Here is a 14,436-nt window from a genome sequence, read left to right as displayed (position 1 = left end):
GTGTGTGAGTGTCTAGGGGTGTGCGTCTAGGCGCACGTGTTGACAGGAAGGACTGGGCTTTGCGAAACCCTGCGGATCTGTCTGACAGGGGACGCGCATGTCCCTGTCGCACTGGGGAGCATTTAGACTAACACCCTGAGGTGTTGTTGTGTGAGGAGGAGGGGGGGGGGACAGGGGGGAAAAGAAGCCGTGGAATGACTCGAGAGGACAGACGGAGAGACAGACACTATTGCTGGTCTCCGCGGAGACAGGTGAAGGTGTGGTTATGACAGGTGACTCTGGGTTAGCGGAATGTCATAGTGATCATCTGCAACAGAGACACACACACACACGGTCAGCCTGACCGCGCTCCTGGAGGGATGTTAGAGAGGTAACAGCAGTCTGTGTGTGTGAATATGTTACACAGACAGACAGAGAGACAGAGAGAGAGAGAGACAGAGAGACAGAGAGACAGAGAGACAGAGAGACAGAGAGACAGAGAGAGAGAGAGAGAGAGAGAAAGGGTGTACAGAGAGCCTGCAAATAAAGTTATTATTCAGTTGATCAGTCAGTGGTCCAGACAGTCAGGTGGTCAGCAGTCCACTGGTATAGTCAGTCAGCCAATCAACCAGTCCATCAGTCAACCAGTCCATCAGTCAACCAGTCAGTCAGTCAGGTGTGTGGTGTCACCTTGACGCGTGGCTCCTCTGGGGGGTCTGGCAGCTCAGCCACGCTCCTCTGGATGTGCTCCAGCCAGGCCAGCAGGTCATCGGACTTCCTGCGGTACTGGTACCACTGGGGCGCGATGGCCAGGGCCTTGGTCCTCCGCACGCCACGCAGATCCTACACACGCACACAGACATCTGCTGAAATGGACCTGATGGAGACGAAAGAGACGTCATGGCGCGTGTGTGCGCGCGTGTGTACCTTGACGGTGTTGTACTTGGAGTGGAGCTGGTTGTGTTTGATGCGGATCTGCTCTCTCTCCCCCTGGTCTGGAGCTCTCCTCTGGAGGCTCTCCCCCTGCTGGAGCAGCTCCTGTACTGCACCCTCCTCACAGTCCTGCGGGGGGGGGGGGGGGGGGGGGGGCTTCACACACTCAGACCACGCAGCAACCACCATGGGAGTGTGTGTATGTGTGTGTGTGTGTGTGTGTGTGTGTGTGTGTTACCCCATCCTGGGTGAAGTCCTCCTCCTTCAGGTTGTCCCCCTGCTTCACCTCCTCCTCCAGGAGCTCCAGCCAGATCTGAGCCTCACTGTGGTACTGCTCCAGCTCTCTGGGGGAGGCAGCCATCTGGGGGGGTGAAGGAGAGAGACAGGGCGTGTGAGGGAGAAGGAAGGAGAGAGAGGGCGTGTGAGGGAGAGGGAAGGAGAGAGAGAGGGCGTGTGAGGGAGAGAGAGAGGGCGTGTGAGGGAGAGGGAAGGAGAGAGAGAGGGCGTGTGAGGGAGAGGGAAGGAGAGAGAGAGGGCGTGTGAGGGAGAGGGAAGGAGAGAGAGCGGGCATGCCAGGGAGAGGGAAGGAGGGAGAGAGGGTGTGTGAGGGAGAGGGAAGGAGAGAGAGAGGGCGTGTGAGGGAGAGGGAAGGAGAGAGAGAGGGTGTGTGAGGGAGAGGGAAGGAGAGAGAGGGGGGGGGGTGAAGGAGAGAGGGCGTGTGAGGGAGAGGGAAGGAGAGAGAGAGGGCGGGCGGGCCAGGGAGAGGGAAGGAGAGAGACAGGGCGTGTGAGGGAGAAGGAAGGAGAGAGAGGGCGTGTGAGGGAGAGGGAAGGAGAGAGAGAGGGCGTGTGAGGGAGAGAGAGAGGGCGTGTGAGGGAGAGGGAAGGAGAGAGAGAGGGCGTGTGAGGGAGAGGGAAGGAGAGAGAGAGGGCGTGTGAGGGAGAGGGAAGGAGAGAGAGCGGGCATGCCAGGGAGAGGGAAGGAGGGAGAGAGGGTGTGTGAGGGAGAGGGAAGGAGAGAGAGAGGGCGTGTGAGGGAGAGGGAAGGAGAGAGAGAGGGTGTGTGAGGGAGAGGGAAGGAGAGAGAGGGGGGGGGTGAAGGAGAGAGGGCGTGTGAGGGAGAGGGAAGGAGAGAGAGAGGGCGGGCGGGCCAGGGAGAGGGAAGGAGAGAGACAGGGCGTGTGAGGGAGAAGGAAGGAGAGAGAGGGCGTGTGAGGGAGAGGGAAGGAGAGAGAGAGGGCGTGTGAGGGAGAGGGAAGGAGAGAGAGAGGGTGTGAGGGAGAGGGAAGGAGAGAGAGAGGGCGTGTGAGGGAGAGGGAAGGAGAGAGAGAGGGGGGGTGAAGGAGAGAGAGAGGGTGTGTGAGGGAGAAGGAAGGACAGAGGAATACAGTTGGAAACAGAAAGGAGAGACAAAATAACGAGTAGTGTAGAACTGCACACTTCTGTTTGATGTTTTGCTATTGAAGCTATTACAGCTGTTATTCTAATCAGCTCTGGGAATGTGTGTGTGTGTGTGTGTGTGTGCGTCTGAAGTATCTTCATGAGGTGAAGCAGTCCCAACGAAGAATGTCTTCAAACTGGGTCATGGTTCAAGAACACGCACACACACACAGCTGTCTCTCTGTGCTGATCTGTGTAAGTGTGTATGTGTGATGATGGTATTTTCAGGGTATGTGTGCCTGTGTGTGTGTGTGTGTGTGCGTTACCAGTCCTGAGGAGATGCGCTGGGTGATGATATCGAAGCGCTGGTTGAGCTGTTCCAGTCTGGGCCGCACGGTGGCCTGGCAGTGCTCCCCCCGGGTGGACATGAGGTCCTGACCCAGCTCCCGCACAGACTCCACCTTCCCCCGCATCCCCTCCAGCTCCGCACGCAGCGTCTGGACACACACACACACACAGAACACAGGTCTTTACTTTCCAGACCTTGAGAATGAGACATGCACCGAGCAGCTACACTGCACATTCAAAGGGAGAAAGGAAGGATGGAAAAAAGAGAGAGAGATGGGGAAAGGGACGAAAAACGAGAGAACGAGCCAGTGAAACGCAGAGAGGGAGAAGCTAGCATACAGCGACAAAATGAATTACTACTCATCTATCAAAAACAAACCACCCACCGTATATACACACACACACACACACACACACACACGTCCTGACCTGGAGGACCTGGTCGTTGGGTCCCTCGGCGTCCAGAGTGTCCATTTGTGTCTCTGCTCCGTCCATCCACATGTTGATCTGAGCTATGTCTCCATCCAGGGTCTCCATCTGCCGCTGGTAGTCCTGCAAGGGAGAGTGTGTGTGGGGGTGCGTGTGTGTGAGTGTGTGCGCGTGGGAGTGTGTGTGACAGAGATAAGAGTCAGGGTGAGATACTGTCAGTAACAATGGCCTTTCAGTGTCCTTCACTTTTCAGACGGTACAGAAACACAGATAACTACTGCTGCTTCCTGCCACACACACACACACACACACAAGCTACAAAGACTCTCCAAGTACATATACACACTCTCACCACACACGCGCAGACATTCTAGCAAAAACAAAAACTATACAGACACACACATACTCTGTAGCTAAACACACACACAAACAGCCCCCCGTCTCCTCGTCTCCTCGTCCTCCAGACTCACCAGCAGCAGGTTGAGCCACTCCTCTGCGCGGGAGGTGACGGCGATCCAGTTGCAGTGCAGCAGGCTGATCTTGTCGTCCACCAGGCCCCCCTTGCCCCTCAGCACCTCCTTCAGCGCCTCCGCCAGCTCCACCACGCCCCGCAGCTGGGGCTCACGCTGCTCTGTCTCAGCCCGCACGCCCTGCACGCATACACACATAGACACACACACAGACACACACACAAACGGAGACACACGCATACAGAGACACACACACATACAAAGACACAGACACACACAAGACATACACACACACACACACACATACAGAAACACACAAACACAGAGACATCGACACACAGAAATTGAGGAGAATGATCCACCAAATGTTTTTCTTTGCCATCAGGGTCGAGGGTGTGTGTGTGTGTGTGTGTGTGTGTGTGTGTGTGGGTGTACCTTGGCCCAGGCCACCTCTGCCTCCAGGTCTCTGGGCATGCCCTCCACAGACGAGCGTCTGGTCAGCTCTGCATCCGTCGCCGCCAGCCACTCTGTCAGACTGTTCACTTCCTTACGCAACTTCCTGGACAACTTCAAACTCTTCTCTAGTTCCTGCTTTCCTTCTGTTACCTGCGTGCACACGCACACACACACACACACACACACACACACACACACACACAGGGGCTCTTGTGTAAGGATGTGTGATGAGGCTGGTCATTTTGGTTGTTTGTATTGTTTGGACTGCTGTGCAGTGTGGATGATTGTAATTGGCTGGTTGTGTCGGGTCAATGCGTGTGATTGGCTGGTCGTGTTGGGTCGGGACAGGAGATTGGGCTGACCTGTGATCCCAGCTGGTTGTAGAGCAGCTTCAGAGCGGTCAGCCTATCATCAAGCTCCTTGGGCTGCTCCGTCTGTTGCCTGGCAACAATCTGACGTCCAGTCTTGATCACCGTCTCCACCTCTGACTTCACCTCACTCAGACTCTTATAGAACTTCTACCGGAGGGCGAGAGACACAGACAACACATTACAACTAGCACAAGTGAGAGAGAGAGACAGTGGTTGGGAGACATATACAGACAGATAGAGAGAGAGACAGAGAGAGAGGGAGGTGAGGAGACAAAAACAGAGACAGATAGGCAGGCAGACAGAGAGAGAGAGGCAGTCAGAGGGAAAGAGAGGGAGAGGATGTGTGTTTCTCCCACCATGCACTGCTCCAGCTGAGCCTGCACCACGTCCTGCTCCACGCTGCGGATGTCCAGCACGCCCAGATGACCCCTGACCTCCGCCAGCACGCCCTCGCACGCCTGCAGACGCTCCTCGAAGTGGGCCGGCTTCTGGAACAGGCGGAACTTCACGCACACATCTGCCAGCTTCTTCTGCAGGGGGACAAACACACACACACCTTCGGTTAAAAAAAAAGGTATTCGTTTAGGTGGTGTGTGATTTCGATGTGGGCCCAGGTCCATGCGGCTGTGTGTGTGTGTGTGTGTGTGTACCTGGGTCATGTCTATCTGGCTGAGAAACCTCTCATTCTCCAGGTTCTTCTTCTTCATCTCCTCCAGGGTCCCCTCATGCCCGTTCAGCTCTGTCTGGATTTTCTGTTGGACACACACACACACACACACACACAAGTGAATAGACTGGTCACTAACAAGGGGCCGTCGTCATGCCGCACCCCCCTCCTCCCCCACCAGGGGGCCATCGCAGGCTCTGGAGAAAAAACAGAGCCTCTCTCTTTCTCGCTCTCTTTCCTAAGTGAGCGGCTTTGAAAACCTATTTTGAGTGATTTAGTGTGTCTCTGTGTGTGCGTGTGTGTGGTTAATCAGTTTTTCTTCCCCCCCCTCTCTCTCTCCTACTCTGCTCTCCAAATTCTTCCTGTTCTTCGCTCTCTCATTCTTCTCCGGCATTCTTCTCTTCTGTCATCTGTCAAAGCCCACCATTCTTACACTTGGCATCTCATTTCAGCAGGATGCCTGGCAATGAGAGGCTGTGTCTGCTTGTGTTTGTTTGTGCCTTTCCGTCTTTGGTGTGTGTGTGTGTTTGTGTGTGTCTGTATTGCAATGAAACACTCTGTTTCTATAGACCGTGAGTCAAGGTAGTATGTGTGGGAGAAAGAGAAAAACAGAGAGAGAAAGAAAGAGAAGGCTAATTCAGCTGAACAACTGCCTGAGTTCCAGGACTAACGACCACCGCCTAGACAGCCAACTCCCTCTGCGCCTTTCCTCCCCTGCCCTCCTCCCCTCCCCTCCCCTGCCCTCCTCCCCTCCCCTGCCCCCCTCCCCTGCCCTCCTCCCCTCCCCTGCCCTCCCCTGCCCCCCTGCCCTGCCCCGCCCTCCTCCCCTCCCCTTCCCTTCCCTCCCCTGCCCCCCTCCCCTGCCCTCCTCCCCTGCCCTCCTCCCCTGCCCCCCTCCCCTCCCCTGCCCCCTTCCCCTGCCCTCCTCCCCTGCCCCCCTCCCCTGCCCCCCTCCCCTGCCCCCCTCCCCTGCCCTCCTCCCCTGCCCTGCCCCCCTCCCCTGCCCTCCTCCCCTGCCCTCCTCTCCTCCTGTTATCCGGAGGGTTCCTCCTCCGCAGGTACCTGCGCCTCCTGAGGTATCTGGGCAGCGTCTATATGGTCAGCCAGGTAGGAGGTCAGGTGACGGTCGGTGGCGTCCAGAGAGTCCTGGATGAGGCGCAGGGCCTTGTCGTTCTCCTGCGCCCAGCGCACGCTCTCCTCCAGCTGCTGCTGCCTCCTCACCGCCTGCACGCACACACACACACACACACACACGCACACGCACACGCGCACACGCACACGCACGTTAGCACAGTCGGAAACAAATCCTTAAATGTACACTTTAAGGGCCCTACGCCTACACGCGCGCGCGGATGTACCCTCCCGTGCGGTGGGCTCCTTGGGTTCCGTCTCGCCAGGTCTGCGTGGAACAACATCCCCACGTTCCTCCTAGTAGACGACAACGTTCTCCCTCCACAACAGCCTGGTTCTAACCGTGTCTCTCCTAGACCTTCCTCCTCCACACACTCTCTGCTCTTCCCGTAACAAGGAGGGGCTTCGTGGTGGAAACAAGGACGTCATAATCTTACAGTGTGTGTGTGTGTGTGTGTGTGTGTGTGTGTGTGTGTGTGTGTGTGTGTGTGTGTGCGTGGATGTGCAGGTGAGTCTTTAATCTCTTGGGGATCTGAGTTCTATCTTTAGGACTGAGCCAGACTAACCCTGACACCTATATCACCACACATACACGTCACAAACACCATTCTTAGTCTGAGATAAATTTTGCACATTCATAGTCCCCAGTCCTAGCCCCAGCCCTAACCCTAAACCCAGCCCTAACCCTAAACCCAGCCCTAACCCAAACAAACGGTTTGTCGGAAACCAAACAAACGGGACCAAGCGTTTGCAGCATAGTCAACAGTTAAAAACATAGATGGTCATCCAGCCAGTCACCCAACCAGTCAGTCATTCTACCAGGCAGTCTGCCTGGTAGAATGCTAGTCAATCAGCCAGCCAGCCGGCCAGCCGATACTTACAAAGACCCGTGTTCCATCAGAGAGCTGGACTATCTCTTCTCCTTTATAGATGACAAACACACATGGTGCAGAGCCTCCCAGCTTCATACTGACACAAACACACTGATCCTGACTATGATCTGCCACCTACACAGCCACGGACTGACTGACCTGCACACAGCATAGGATAGTGATGATGATGATGCTAATCTGTTCTGTCCAGAGGATCATATCATCACATGACTACAGGGAGTCTAAAACCTGCGAGACTGATGTTGTGCGTGTGTGTCTATACTGTTCCTGTGTGTGAGTGTGTGTCAACATCCATTCTATTGGTGTACTGGTGTGTGTGTTCTCACCCTCTGCATCAGCTCATCCCAGCGTGTGTTGAAGGCGTCTAGTTTGTGCTGAATCAGCTCGTCCAGAACCCCCCCGTCCATCAGGGTCTGGGCCAGCTCACGGATCTGGTTCCTGTTGTCCTCCGGGTGCCGTAGCAACACCTCCAGGGCCTACATGAACACACACATGTATGTATGACTATGTAGTCATGTGTATGTACATATGTATGTGTGTGTGTATGCACGAGTGTGTGTGTGTACGTATGTATGCAGGCATGTATGTCTATGTACCTATGCGTATGTACGTATGTGCATGTGTGTGTATATGTATGTGCATGTGTGTGTATGAATGTTTATGGTCATATGTGTATGTACGTATGTGTGTGTGTGTGTGTGTGGCACTGACGTCCAGGGCCTCTTGCAGCTCCTCAGCTCCTCCCTCCAGGGCGTCCGTCTCGTCCAGCCGGGCCTCCAGCTGATCCAGCCAGGTGTTCTCCTGCTCCAGGTAGGACAGCAGCTCACACCAGCACGCCCACACCTCCTGCACACAGGCACACACAGATAGATAGAGATAGATAGAGAGAGAGAGAGAGAGGGAGGGAGGGAGGGAGGGAGGGAGGGAGGGAGGGAGGGAGGGAGGGAGGGAGGGAGGGAGGGAGGGAGAGGAGGAGGGAGGGAGAAAGGGAGAGAAAGAAAGAGGAAAAAAGAGACAGAGAGAGAGAGAGAGACAGAGAGAGGAAGAGAGACAACGAGAGAGAGAAATGTTGGTGGTTGTTCTAGTCTGGGTAAAGGAATCGAGAAAGGAGGAACAGTCCAACCCTTTCATTTCCCCAGAGACAGGTTGAAGCCGGTGCTGCTTTAATGGTTTAATGTTATCTGTTCATCTTTTATGTTAATCCACTGGGGCTGATTCTAAAATCTGGAGAGAGGGAGAGGACAAAAGAATGAGATAGAGAGGAAGACAGATGGTGTTGTGTGTCCTACAGTTCCAACAGGGTTAGGTTGTGTGTGTGTGTGTGTGAGAGAGAGAGTGTGTGTGTGTGGTTGGGTGGCTTGTGTGTGGTGTGTTTGGTATGTGTAAGTGTGACTGGATGGTGTGTGTGTGGTTTGGGGTATGTGTTGGTGTTATTGGGTGGTGTGTGTGGATGCGTGTGAGGGTGTCCTACCTCCAGGGTCTTACACTTGCCGTCCAAGCGGCTGCAGAGGCGCTGGTAGTTGGCCGTCAGCACGTCTAGCTCCGCGCGCAAGGCATCGTGGGCCGTGGGGGGGGCCTTGGAGATGAAGCTGTTGACGGAGTCGGTGAGCAACTTGACCTTCAGCTCTTTAGAGTGGACCTCCTCCTGAGCTCTCTGTAGGGAGGGGGCAAAGTCACATTCATGTCAATAGAGAGAACCTCCTTGGGTTCTGTGGTGGGGGGGGGGATGGGGGAAGTGCAGTTCAGACTGGGGCGAGATACAGTGGAGAGAAAGGGATTAAGAGATGGAAGACCGAGAGAGGGGGAGAGAGAGAGCGCTTCTCCTTCTGATCTGGGTGGGGGGAACACAGCCAACAGTATTACTGAGCTGGAATGGACTGAGGAGAGGGGGATGAAGGGACAGAGGGATGAAAGGATGACGGAGGGACGGAGGGATGTGAGGAGGGAGGCTCCTGAGTCACAGAGGGTTGGATCAGAGCCACGCACAGGGCAGACAGGTGATAGGTCTTTAATTTCAGAAACACACACACACACTCGCTCTCTCTTTCTTTTATTCTCTCCGTCTTTCATTCTCTTCCTCTTCCGTTATTTGTCGTTCACACGCTCTCTCTCTCTCTCAAACAAACAAGCACACACTACACACCAACACACAAGTGTACGCTACACACACTTTCTCTCTTTCCCTGTCAAACACACAAGTATACAGACTGCATGCACACTCCCTCTCTTTTTCTCTCACACACACACTGTACACTCTTTCTACAAGTGCACTCCCCCCCCCCCCCCCCACCTTGAGCTCCTCCACGGCCCGGCGCAGCTCCTCGGGGGTGTGGTAGGTGAAGTCTCTCTCCAGGTAGTCCTCCTCCGCCTGGCTGATCCACTCCTGCATCTCCTGCATCTCCTTCCTCAAACTCATGGTCTTGTCCAGACCCCCCTTCAACGCCGACTTCTTCGCATAGGCCTGGGACACACACACACACACACATTTACATTTACATTTATTCATTTAGCAGACGCTTTTATCCAAAGCGACTTCCAAGAGAGAGCTTTACAAAGTGCATAGGTCACTGATCATAACAACAAGATAGCCAAAAAACATCGCGAGTAGCCAAAACATGAAGCACACATTGTGAACAACCAAAGTAAGAGCCAAAGGGAAGAACCATAAGAGCATGTAGTTAAACAAGTCACAACCAAACAACATGAACAGCTATAAGTGCAAGTGTACCTGTGGGAAAAAGCAAGCAACAGTAATAAAACAATATATCACAGCGAGAACCAAAAATTTTAATCAGTTACCACTAACCACAAGAGCAACAAGTCTCTAAGCAAGAGTCATTGTGATCCTTGAGGAAACTAACATCGGGTCAAGCGAACCGTTCCTAAGTACCGTTGTACTCCCGGAACAAGTGCGTCTTGAGCCACACATCCCAGTTCTGTGTGTGCGCGCACGCGTGAGAGTGTGGGTGTGCGCGTGTGTGTGCGTTTGTGTGTACCTGTTTACAGATGTTTTCCCACTGTGCGTTCAGCTCGTTCAGCTCCTTCTGGATGTGGGTGGCGAACGGAGGCTCCGCCTCTTTCTTCAGGGACACGCCCACCTCATTGATGCCGTTGAGGCTGGGTTGGATGGTGTGGATGTCGTTCACCAGGGCCTGGCCAATCACAGTACAGACAGGGAAGATATAACCAATAAGAATGGAACCTGGAAGACCGGACTCTATAGCTAGCCTTTAGAAGTTGTTAGCTTTGGGTTCTATATTGCTGTTGCGTTCTCAGGGGTTGTGCTGAGGGTTCAATGCAGGGTTCTAGACTGTGGTTCAATGCTGTGTGGTTCTGCTGAGATCCTGAAGGTCTATGCTGCTCCAGAGGGGTTGCCATGTTGGGGAGTGTTGCCAGGTTGGGGAGTGTTGCCAAGTTGGGGAGTGTTGCCAGGTTGGGGAGTGTTACGTACCGTGCACTGCTCCAGCTGTTTCTCCAGGGCCTCGGAGTCTCCCAGCGCTGGCCACTCCTCGTTCAAGAACACGTCAACATCTGCCATCCACTTCCTCAGTGTCTTCACATCATTCTACACAAACACAGGAAAATACATACTGGAATTACAGTGCGCTGTGTGTGTGTATATGCATCAGTGTGTTGGTGTGTGTGTGCTTGTATGCATATGTGTGTATGCATGTGTATGTATGTGTGTGTGTAAGGGGGGGGGGTATTCCTGTGTGTGTGTGTGTGTGTGTGTGTGTGTGTGTGTGTGTGGGTGGGGGGGGGGGGGGGTGTATCCATGCACACAGCCATCAGTCCTGGTGTGAGAGACCTCAAACTGCAGCAGTTTGGCCATGAGCTCCTGCAGCTTGGCCCTGCTCTCCTCCAGAATGTTCTCCAGACGCCGCCAGCGCAGCAGGATCCCGTCCATCTCCAAACGGTACCTCTGGCTGATCTCTGGAGGAGTCTTCTGGAACACCTTCTCCACACACACACACACACACACACACCAAAGCACACAGATATATAAAGGAGTTAGCATGGCAAGAGTCTGATTCTATCATCTGTCATTTTATTGATGCATCTATCCAATTCATCCAGTCAGCCATCCAACCCTCCATCCATCCATCCATTCCAGCAGAGTTGACCTCTGACCTGATCCACAGTGGAGGTCAGGTAGTCCACCTCACTCTGGTGGGCTTGGAGGGCAATCTGCAAGGCCTGGGAGGAGAGATACACCGATCACTATGTGTGTGTACTTGTGAGTGTGTTTGTGTGTGTGTGTTTATGTGTTACCTGGACGTCTGACAGTCTCTGCTCCATGATAGGGTACTCTGTTACAGCTGTGGCTGGGATGGCAAGCTTGGCTTCACACTGCTGTAACCATGCCAACAGGGTGGACACTGTCTCCTTGTACAGCGCTGGGGGCAGGCTTTCCAGGACTACACACACACACACACACACACACACATACACACGTGGAGGTTTTAAATAGTACCCTTGGGCCACGGTGCCATCTGTGTGTGTGTGTGTGAATGTGTGAGAAAGAGTGTGTGCATGTGTGTGTATTTGTGTGTGCATGCGTATGTGTGGATGCGTGAGGTGTATGAATGTGTGTGTGTGTGTGTGCGTGTGTGTGTGTGCATATGTGTGTGCGCATGTGTGTGTGTGTGCATATGTGTGTGTGTGCATTTGTGAGTGTGTGTGAGTCTCACCCAGCTGCAGCTGTCTCTCCCTGGCCCTCAGGTCCTCCAGCACCTGATCGTAGTGTTCTGTGAAGGCGCTGATGTCGGCGTCGAAGAACACCGGCGCGTTCTCCTTGTCCCTCAGCTCCTTCAGCTGCTCCTGCAGGAGCTCCACCTGGGGCTGCAGCGAGGAGAGGCGCGACACCTCCTCCTGGGACATGTGGGGGGGGGGGGGGGGGGCAGAGAGAGCTTGTGAACGGGGTGGACAGTCAACAGACAAGAGAGGGAGGGGAAGGAGGGAGAGGGAGCTGGTTGCATTTCTCCTGGAATAGCGTCCGTTCATCCAGCACACACGCCTTGAGAGCTTGATGAATTTTAACGATCAACGGGGTAGAAAATCAGCGCTCACGTTGTGCTACAACTGCTTCAGACCAACATCGATTTCAACCTTACCTCAGGCAGAACCAGTTGACTACATGTCATCTACTAACAACACACGTGCCTCGTTCACAACTAAAGTCGGCTCCTAGGCACACGCACACGCTCATACTGAACCACAGACAGAAGCAGCCAGAATGTGTACTTACAGACAGACACTGCAGACAGGAGACAGAGAAAAAGACAGAAAGAACGTCAGACATGCGCATGCTTATACTGTGACACACTGTGAGGGGTCAAGGGGAATACAGGGTCTGGGGGCACCCTCTCCTGGGAGGTAGGCCTAAGGACGCTTAATTGATGGGATCAAGTAAACAGGTGCGACTCATATTCCTGATTGTGCTTGCTTTAAAGGTCCCGATTAGATGAAGGAAAGGGGAGAGTGGAGCTGGAGATATACTCAGCAGACGTCGGTTGAGGGACCGCCTGTTATTTTGCCGATTGTTGGTGTTAACTTTGTTTGACGTAAAGTGTTTAATTTACAGTTTTTTTGGAAATCCTAGTACGGCAGTGTGCCTGCTAGTGTTCTGGCTCCTCTGAACAAAAACAAATATAACCGAAGTATTGCTGCAATTGTCCGTCTCATCGTCTCGTTCTTTGCTGTCCTGCACCCGGGGGAAAGTATTCAGTGACGGAGATAGCGAATCGTCACAACACACACACAGAAATACACGCACACACAAACGCAAACAAACAAACAAAAGCACACACACACACACAGTCCCTCACCCTGCATCTGTCCAACTGAACCTTGAGAGGTTCTGGTTCCGAGGCGGGAGGGTGTTGGACCTTCAGCCAGTTCTCTGAGTTCACCACCGCCTGCTCCAGCAGCTGGAACAGGCTGTAGAATGCCAGCACCTGAACACACACACACACACAACGTGAGACATTGCATTAGTCCACATGTATTGTCAGGTGGATCGTATTTAGTAGCCAGAGCATGCCAGTACAGCCACTGCCCAAGCTGGAGCAGGGTTAATTACTCGCAATCCAATGAATGAAGGCAGACGCGGAGATCACGTTTTCAAAATGTCAACAAAAACAATTGCATTTATTACCTGTGTCTGTCAGTATGCAAGTGGTATAAGTAAATATAATATAGTATGAGTAAGTGGTATTTTGTGGTGTAAAAGCTGTTCTGCTGCCCCGTATAACGAGGGCTCCAAGAGGACAGGTGCCACAGCTTCTCACTAATTATATAGGCACCTCCCCATCTGACTACATACAGGAGAGCGTACATTTATAAATACTGACCTCCACATTCTGATTTCTGTTTTACATATCCACACTTAATACTTTATTTAAATCATTATCCGAACTTAATCGATATGGCTACAACAATGAGAGAGTTGCATGTTGTCCAGTTGTTGGGTCAGCTGTATGAGAGACAGAGCTGCCCCAGGTCCTGACGTCATGTGGAACGAGGAACATGAGGAACAACTCCACCATAGACTCCTCAAGCCGGAGGGCGAGATGTCTTACATAAATATTTAAGATGACCCATCAATTTGTATCTATAGTGCCTCAGAGAGTAAACATACTGTGTGTGTGTGAGAGAGAGAGAGAGTCTGTCTGTGTGTGTGTGTGTGTGTGTGTGTGAGATAGAGAGAGAGAGTCTGTGTGTGAGAGAGAGAGTCTGTGTGTGTGTGTGTGAGTGTGTGTGTGTGAGAGAGAGTCTGTGTGTGAGAGAGAGAGTCTGTGTGTGTGTGTGTGTGTGAGAGAGAGAGAGTCTGCATGTGTGTGTGTGAGAGAGAGAGAGAGAGTCTGTGTGTGTGTGTGAGAGTCTGTGTGTGTGTGTGTGAGTGAGAGAGAGAGAGAGAGAGGAGAGAGAGAGAGAGAGAGAGAGAGAGAGAGAGAGAGAGAGAGAGAGAGACTGACTGTGTGTGTGTGTGTGTGTGTGTGTGTGTGTCAGACCTTGCTCTGGTAGTTGAGCCAGGACAGTCTCTCTGCCAGCAGGAGGCAGAACTCCTCCCAGCGGCTGTTCAGCTGCTCCGCTGCCTGCTGGATGTCGTCTGCGCGGCCCCCCTCTGGAGACACACACACACACAAAGACACACAAAGTCACACACACAAAGACACACAAACACAGAGAGCGAGAGACACACACACCCAGACATGCACACATTTTAAGCAATTCTTAAATAAATATATATATATATGACAATGTATCATTTTATAGATTAGAGATTTCACAAATCCTCCAAGCTGCCAGTGACAGTTATAACACACAAAGTACACACACACGAACGTAGACACACACCTGTGACATCCAAAACACACA

The 14,436-nt window shown here is 53.1% G+C and overlaps 1 protein-coding gene across 4 annotated transcripts in view; it reads right to left on the bottom strand.

Annotated features, from left to right (window-relative positions):
- dmd (dystrophin) overlaps positions 1-14,436 on the bottom strand; it is a 75,434-nt gene that overhangs the window by 28,352 nt on the left and 32,646 nt on the right. For all 4 annotated transcript variants that reach the window (XM_067260621.1, XM_067260618.1, XM_067260620.1 and 1 more), the window contains exons 20-42: positions 14,070-14,182; positions 12,885-13,013; positions 11,748-11,928; positions 11,329-11,474; positions 11,188-11,253; positions 10,865-11,011; positions 10,508-10,621; positions 10,053-10,208; positions 9,347-9,517; positions 8,528-8,710; positions 7,768-7,902; positions 7,383-7,532; positions 6,095-6,256; positions 5,016-5,117; positions 4,722-4,895; positions 4,357-4,512; positions 3,974-4,144; positions 3,539-3,718; positions 3,069-3,191; positions 2,618-2,788; positions 1,151-1,273; positions 907-1,041; positions 670-822 (exon numbers count right to left, since the gene is read on the bottom strand). In XM_067260621.1, coding sequence (XP_067116722.1) covers positions 670-822; positions 907-1,041; positions 1,151-1,273; positions 2,618-2,788; positions 3,069-3,191; positions 3,539-3,718; positions 3,974-4,144; positions 4,357-4,512; positions 4,722-4,895; positions 5,016-5,117; positions 6,095-6,256; positions 7,383-7,532; positions 7,768-7,902; positions 8,528-8,710; positions 9,347-9,517; positions 10,053-10,208; positions 10,508-10,621; positions 10,865-11,011; positions 11,188-11,253; positions 11,329-11,474; positions 11,748-11,928; positions 12,885-13,013; positions 14,070-14,182 — 3,341 coding nt within the window. The remainder of the gene's footprint in view (positions 1-669; positions 823-906; positions 1,042-1,150; positions 1,274-2,617; positions 2,789-3,068; positions 3,192-3,538; positions 3,719-3,973; positions 4,145-4,356; positions 4,513-4,721; positions 4,896-5,015; positions 5,118-6,094; positions 6,257-7,382; positions 7,533-7,767; positions 7,903-8,527; positions 8,711-9,346; positions 9,518-10,052; positions 10,209-10,507; positions 10,622-10,864; positions 11,012-11,187; positions 11,254-11,328; positions 11,475-11,747; positions 11,929-12,884; positions 13,014-14,069; positions 14,183-14,436) is intronic.

This window comes from Osmerus mordax, chromosome 22 (assembly GCF_038355195.1).
Source record: "Osmerus mordax isolate fOsmMor3 chromosome 22, fOsmMor3.pri, whole genome shotgun sequence".
NCBI classification, from domain to species: domain Eukaryota; kingdom Metazoa; phylum Chordata; class Actinopteri; order Osmeriformes; family Osmeridae; genus Osmerus; species Osmerus mordax.
The sequence above is the reverse complement of the archived record's forward strand: the minus strand, read 5'-3'. Positions and strand labels throughout refer to the sequence as shown.